Source organism: Gymnoscopelus braueri (assembly GCF_963280865.1).
Source record: "Gymnoscopelus braueri genome assembly, chromosome: 1".
In the NCBI taxonomy this organism is placed as follows: domain Eukaryota; kingdom Metazoa; phylum Chordata; class Actinopteri; order Myctophiformes; family Myctophidae; genus Gymnoscopelus; species Gymnoscopelus braueri.
In genome coordinates this window covers 18377552-18384799 of record NC_137603.1, presented here as the reverse complement: position 1 = coordinate 18384799, position 7248 = coordinate 18377552, and the positions used below count along the sequence as shown (strand labels likewise).

The following is a 7248-nucleotide window of genomic DNA, read 5'->3' as shown; positions in this document are numbered from 1 at the left end:
TATCTGTTATATTGATCTATAGTATAAACTGTGAGCGCACATTGCATTACCAGAGTTGACTACTTTAATGAGAACGCCTCAAAGAATGCCATGTACACTTAAACAACCATCGAGAAATATAAATAAAACTGAATAACATAAAACAAAGAAATGTTTGGCACTTGGGCTATACTTCATCACAGCTTCCTCTGCCAATACACCCCCCCCCTCCCTCCCCCCAAGGATCAGCAATGTTTTAAAAAAAAAAACCAAAATGTTATCCTGTCCTGTATGGACACTCAATTGAGTGTATATCAGCTAAGCCCTGGCTGACACGTGTCAGATCAACAGTTTTCCCAGACGATGGAGTGAGTTTTCAATCAGTCAATCTGCTGTACCGTAGACAAAGAAAAAAGTGTGAAGATTTCTGTGAAGCCCCGCCCTTTGGCACTGTCATAAATATAACTTTTGCATCGCATACTGCAAAAAAAAAAAAAAAATCCTTTAAATCTCATCATGTGTGTCGCAAAATGTATAAAATGTTTTGACCAAAGAATGTATTTGAAAAATATATTTCAGACTCTGGAAATACATTTTCACAAATGTATTTTGGTCACTCAATATATTTTTCCTATATAGAAGTGGCCAAAATATGTCTATTATTAGTCTATTTTGAAACATATGAAATATTTATATTCCTTGCTATGAGAAAATTGGGCACCTCTGTACATAGTTCACCATTCTCAAAAAATAATCAGCAAAACCACTCCAGAGTACAAAAAGTTCATAAATAGAGTTCATAATGATATGGCAAATCGTGAGTGGCATTGAAAGAGCGAGCATTTTTGTTATATAGTCCGAGAGTATATTGTTTTAGCTTTGTCAAAACAAAAAAAAAATCCACAAAAAGGTTTACATATACAAAGATGTGTCCCTTACCGGGGGAGTTTACATCCTTTCAAAAAGGCTCCAGACACGCCCACATCTCTCTCTCTCTCTCTCTTGCACATGCTTTTTAAATTCTTCCTAGAGTCTTTCGCTTCCTTATTACAGCATGCTCTTCAATTGTCTTACGTTTTGCCTACAAGCGAAACTTGCGCTGAGAGTGTTCTGTATGTGTGCAAGTAGGACGGTGGGCAAGGAGTCCCATGATTGGAGAAAAATGAGTGTTTTCTTTTGTGTGTATAATGAGGTCCATATGCACTTCTGATGAACGGTGTACTGGCATATTTGTGTAACTCTACATATTAACAGGAAATGCCAATGTCAATGTGTGCAGGTTCGAAGTTTGTACCATTTATAAATACACATGTATAGTCTGTTATGTATGCAGGCGTGAGAGCGCATGGCAAGGGTGGGGTGGGGTCGGGGGACCAAGAGCTCCTTTCACACTTCGCTCTCGGTGGAGGGCTTGCGTATGGACGCCCACCCAGTGTCGGGCAGGCTGTGCTGGGCGTGGCGCTGCGGGGTGACGGTGGAGGGAGTCAGGGTGGTTATGGAGGAGCACTCGGACGTCTCCTCTTGGAGGAGCTGCTCCGTCTCACCGTCGTCCAGCGACGCGCTGCTGGCCTGCAGGGACACTGTGTCTGTGCGCATGCAGGTGTGCAGGCCGCCCCGTGAAGGCTTGATCTGCTTCAGGTCGTCCCAATACAGCTCGTCGTTGGACAGTAGACACACGCCCTCCACGATGCGGATCTTCTCCTTGGTGTAACCTCCATCCCCTCCTCCCTAGGGAAGCAAGCGCACACAGGCAGTTAGAGCTGGCCCGATGTCAGGCGTAGCGCTGGTCATGTGTTAATCACAACCCAACAGCAAAACATTCCACAACAAGTTCTCCAACTGCAGCCCAACGTACAGCGCGCTGGGTCCATTTAGTGATGCTGTGCTGGGGTTAGACACACAATGTTTCCATGTGTTAAACATCACACCACAAGACAATAGTAGCGTGTGAACTGACATGTCATGCCAGCAGTTAGAGTGCTCTGAAAATGTATTCCAAGCCAAGGAATACCTGATTTCAGATAAAGGCGTCACATGCACTGATAGGACAGAACAGCTGAGGGTATGAATAGACAAAGGAGCCTAAAGGTTAAGAAGAGAATAAGATAAATCAGAGAGCATTGGCAAAGGCATGATTCCTACATGCAGTGTAGCTACCTCTCTGCAGGACAAGTGGGTCAAAAGATATAGGGAGAGAGGGTATTGTAAGGATGAGAGCGCTGCAGTGAGAGACAGGGGGGAGGAAAAGAAAGGAATACATTCATAAGTGCCAGGGTCGGTGAGTGTTTGTATCTCACGTTAAAGGAGAACTTGACTTTTACTGTTAACTGTGCCTCATCTGTGTTTCATTGTCATTACTTTTGCTGCTATGACACCTGAATTTCCCTCCAGGCTCGATAAAGGCTTATATTATCTTGAATAAAGAAGGTGCTGGAGCCTTTTTATTTCAATAAAAATAAAAAGGCTCCAATCATCCGGGTTACTCCAGCGCCTTCTTTATTCAGTTATATGTGTCCGCTCCTGAGACACACCGGATCAGCCTGATTTCGGCTTAAGGCGCGGTGGAATATCCATTTAATCCTTATTTTATATTTTATCATCCTGTCACGGGCAGCCTGTGCCCTATAGAGACTAACAAGGACAATGCACACAGTGTCATCTAACTGCACAGCTGCTTCGAATTAATCATCGCTGGCCAGCTTGGAAGTGACTGTTTGTAGCATCAGTGTTGTATGTTCCTCAACAATATCTGTACATCTGAATGCATTTCTGAACATGGACATTGCAATGGTTTTAAACAGTGGCGGCCCGTCAATAGAGGGTGCTAGTGCGCCGCACAACCTCTCCCAAACCTAGATCTTCCTTGAATAAATATGACTTTAAAATATATTTTCTATATATTTAAAATGATCAAACCAACAAGGTAAATATTACATGGTTAATGAATAGTGAGTAAAATTTATAATCTGCCATAAAATGTAGATAAAACCGTTCTACGTTGTCTAAACTAACTTCTCTGGGCACACAAATCTTTACCATCGACTTCCCATATTAAGTTTTGCACATGCGCAGTTCACTCTCAAGTGAACTTGGCCTCTGTGGGCGCAGGTATTCAGCGCACAGCGCATAGATATACGGTATATACACATAGTATTACGTATACTATTAACAGTTTACAAAATAGTACAGAGGTATATTTATACAATAATGCTAAAAAGACAACACAAAAAGTCCTAAGGGCTTCTTTTCATTGTGGTCCTGTAGACCACAGGTGAGCTTCGCTTTCTATGCCTGGTATGTCTATGCTGAGTTATGCTTTGATGCACGACGGTATTGCCGATCTACAAGCCCACAGCAGGTCGTATCCGCAAAAATTGTTTTGGAGCCGTGACCATCCGGCCAACCTTCACAGTGGACATATTGTGGGTATTCCTCTTTTTACTCACTGTAGATTACTATCCATTTTTATGGCGAATGTACACTCACATACATATTTTGCATTAACACTGGGACACATGGAATCCAGCAGCCTTCTACACTCAAGTCATTTGCTCTCTACTGTTAGCTCTGTCCATGGTCCCGTACAAGTCCCGCTTCCTGTAGTCTGTAAAATGCTGAGGAAAAATCTGCTTCATCAGTCCCTGCCTATGCCAGTCCTCAATAGCAATGAGCAATTTCAGATCGATTGGCCAACCCGTGGAGGATTAAAATCGATGCAAACAAGACAGTAGTACTAGGATCTATATAAAACAGGGTTAACAAGTGAAAATAATCTGTCTTTTATCCGCCAAGTGACGCATTTAGACGGAAAAACTACAGGCACATTTTTCTCACATGCTGCTGAACTCCATCTTACTCAATTGTCAGTATTGTACACAGTGAGGATTTATTGCTTCAATGGACTACACCATCAGTAATGATTAAACATCTACACAAAATATTAAAATGTATTTCTGAAACAATCTAAAGCACTGCTGAGACAAACTCAGGATGGATTGACCTCAAGTTCCTTTCTCCATTAAAGAAAAAGTATCTGGGTAAGGTGTTGATTTTGAGGCCCGGACTCGAACGAGAGCACTTACCTCTTTCTTATATCGAAGCTGGTTATAGATTGGAGGCTTTTGCGATGCCTCAATCTTCACTTCCTGTGTGGAAGTCCTGTATGAGGGGTTGCTGTAGGTCAGGTTGCTCACCCCCGGATCTGCAAACTTTGACTTTTTATGCCTGTTGACGGATGAGAGACATTTGATTATGTGACCTCCTCAATACGTCCTTTGGATTCTATTGTCTATGGTATACACTTCAGCAAATATTTAGCATTATTTTTCACAGATCATATTTCTATGCAGTCTTTCCAAATTTGTCGACCAAGTACAGTTACTAAGTACTACTTTACGCAACTGCCCTACATATGCAAAGCTTGAGATTTTGCTTAATCTAATTTTGTTGTTAAAAAAAATTTGTGTTCTGTTGTACAAATGTAATGAGCCAATTTCTACATTATGATAATTTAAGTTTAAGTTCATCATATTAGGGCTACTAATTGTTAAAAACAAGAAAAGAAAAGAAGCAGATGGTTACCTGTAAATAATGAAGGCAGCAATAAGAATAAGAATAGCTAGGATGGTCAGAATTCCACCAATCACGTAGCTGATATGAAGTCCTTCCCCTAAGAGAGATGACAGGTGTCATTAGTCCCATGTGTGCACAGAAAACCTTAAGTTAGATACAAGTGAAGAACTGAGTGATGAGGACAGCAGATATCTAGTACTGACCATGGGGAGCGGTTACCACGTTGCTCTGCAAGCACCCCTCCATGTTTAGGTTCTTGTCAGTGCAGCTATATCATGGATTGAAAACACAGCATTAGTGAGATAAAAAGGTACCCAATGACTTTAAAAACAATGTAATTGCCTGCAGGGTTTCTGTGAGTCATAAAGGAACACTATCACACTGTAGATGTGCATTTCAGATAATTACTGATAGTTATCATAGTCTATAGAAACAACAATATTTAAAATATGCTCCACATTAACAGAGACAATTCTGTTTCAGCCATGCATCAACATGATTCATATTTTCTGAAGTCAAGATTGACATTTTTCCGTAAACAACAAACAAAGACAATGTCACAGCAACTGAAAGTAGTGGCTAAAAACAGGAAGCCAGCATTATAGTCAACATATTCACGGATTGTACCCAAGTGTCATCATTGGTTGAGCACTTTTAACTTTTTTATATAGAAACCTTTAACGGGACTAGTGTCCCGTTAAAGGTTTCTATATAAAAATGTTATCTAGTACTACTGGGAACATAAACATACTTGACAAGTGAGGGTCCCTGACGCGGTGCGTCAGTGGGGATTTTGGGTATCTTTTTGGGAGATGGCGTGCTGGTCATTCTCCTGTCAGGCGAGGTAGGGACAAAACCTGAAACTGAACGTATCCATGTTGATTAACACCTTGAGTTCAAAAGGCAATCCCTGCACTCATCCACTTTATAGATAGCAAATATACAAGCTCACAGCGCGTCACTTCATGCTTCACGCTGCGAGCTTGTACATCTGATATTTTTTAACATTCTTATATCATTTTGAATAATTAAAAAAAAAAGTTAACACAAATCTTCTCTTCTGGGGGTCCCTGGGACAAAACATTTTCAGATGGGGGTCCGACAAAATACATAATAATTTGGGGGTCCTTGGCACGAAAAAGTTTGAGAACCACTGCAACAGTCCACTCACTTGTCGAGCAGGGTCTGCCGTCAGGCTCATCCGGGCAGGCGCACACAAAGCTGTTGGTCTTGGCGAAACAAAGATGTGTACATCCTCCATTGTTCGCCCCACAAAGGTTTGTACCTGGAAGGGAGGAGAGGGGTTCCTTAACTGCCTCAACACAAAACCCCCATGCGTCCCATATGGCACCAACACAGTTGGTTAATAATCATTTAATAATATATAACACTATATAATACAACTTTATTTTGTTGAATTTGGTTGATGTACACATATAGTACTGACCAGGATCATGTCTAGCTCAAAACCAACATCTGTATGCCACTGTATGGAAAAAGTGAATCGCAAGCTACAATACTGTGTACCGTATTCTGCAACATACATTAGTATTGAATTGATTCCCCCTCGCTAGCTAAGGTGACACAAACCAAACACTAGCATCCCCAGTCACTGAGTGCCAAACACAGACTAAACAGACAGATTAGTTTGTTGTTAGATTTTTGTGGCTCATGGTGGCTCATAAGTTGTAAAAATACAAGTACACAGGAAAAACCTCTGCTAGCAAGCTGAACAGAACTAGCGGAGACGAGGCAATACCCATAGATGACATCTGTCAGTCCTAACTAACTTGATTATTTAGTATCCTTGTTAATTGTCTGTCAAAAGACAGCAGAGATATTGGTTTTGAACTAGAAAAACTGTGGCAGTAAGGTACCATACAACCAACCAATCAATGAATGCAAGCAAGACAAAATGGACAGGGATACGTTATGAATTAAAAACAGTACTAAAAAAAGAACAAATCGAATACGTGTTACAACTTTCAGTGTGTAAGTACGGCCTGCCATGGGTTCAAATCCGGCTCTCGACCAGAGTCATCTGTCCAATCTTCTCCGCCATACTGTTCCAGAGCCCACTCACCAGTCTGTCGGTTCGGTGACACCACTATGATATCCATGAGGCCCTCCACATTGGGCAGAACAGTCTCCTTGCTGCGGCCTGTGTGTTTGTCCACTCGCTGGATGGACTTGGTCTGCCAGTCCGTCCAATAGATCCAACGGTCTTGCTGCGAGAGGCGGGAGAAAGGGGTTAGAGAGGAGGACATCGGCTTCAACTGGGGAAAAGGAAGGGAGACAAAGAGAGAGAGAGGGAAACACAGACAAGGAGGAGAGGGGGAAGGAGGAAAAAAAGGGGGGAGGGAAGGAGGAAAAGGAGGGTCAGAAATGAAGGAAGTAGAAGGAATGGTTAAGTTTCAATGGGTTCAGTTATGAGTGGGAGAAGGAAACGAGTGAGTCACACGGCGAGGTGAGGAGTGAGAGAACAGGGTGAGTGGAGGAGGTGAAGTAGCCACGAGGAAGGAGTGCGGCGCTTGAAAGCTTTGGGGTAGTGGAGGGGGTGTACCTGCGTCAGGGCAAAGGGATGAGAGACAGGGCTGACCAAGATCTGACGTAGCTTCCCGTTCAGGTCCGAGCTCTCGATCCGGTCCAGGTGAGCGTCCACCCAGAAAATCCTGTGTAAAATAATAGAGGTTCACA

The 7248-nt window shown here is 42.4% G+C and overlaps 1 protein-coding gene across 1 annotated transcript in view; it reads right to left on the bottom strand.

Annotated features, from left to right (window-relative positions):
* Positions 1-240: 240 nt before the first annotated feature.
* The window catches only part of LOC308090956 (low-density lipoprotein receptor-related protein 4-like), a 109399-nt gene continuing 102391 nt past the window's right edge, over positions 241-7248 (bottom strand). The window contains 8 exon segments of the mRNA XM_080436228.1: positions 241-1707; positions 4062-4203; positions 4561-4648; positions 4755-4819; positions 5303-5414; positions 5723-5836; positions 6635-6779; positions 7115-7223. Of these exon segments, the coding sequence (XP_080292354.1) occupies positions 1366-1707; positions 4062-4203; positions 4561-4648; positions 4755-4819; positions 5303-5414; positions 5723-5836; positions 6635-6779; positions 7115-7223 (1117 nt within the window). The 3' untranslated portion in view covers positions 241-1365.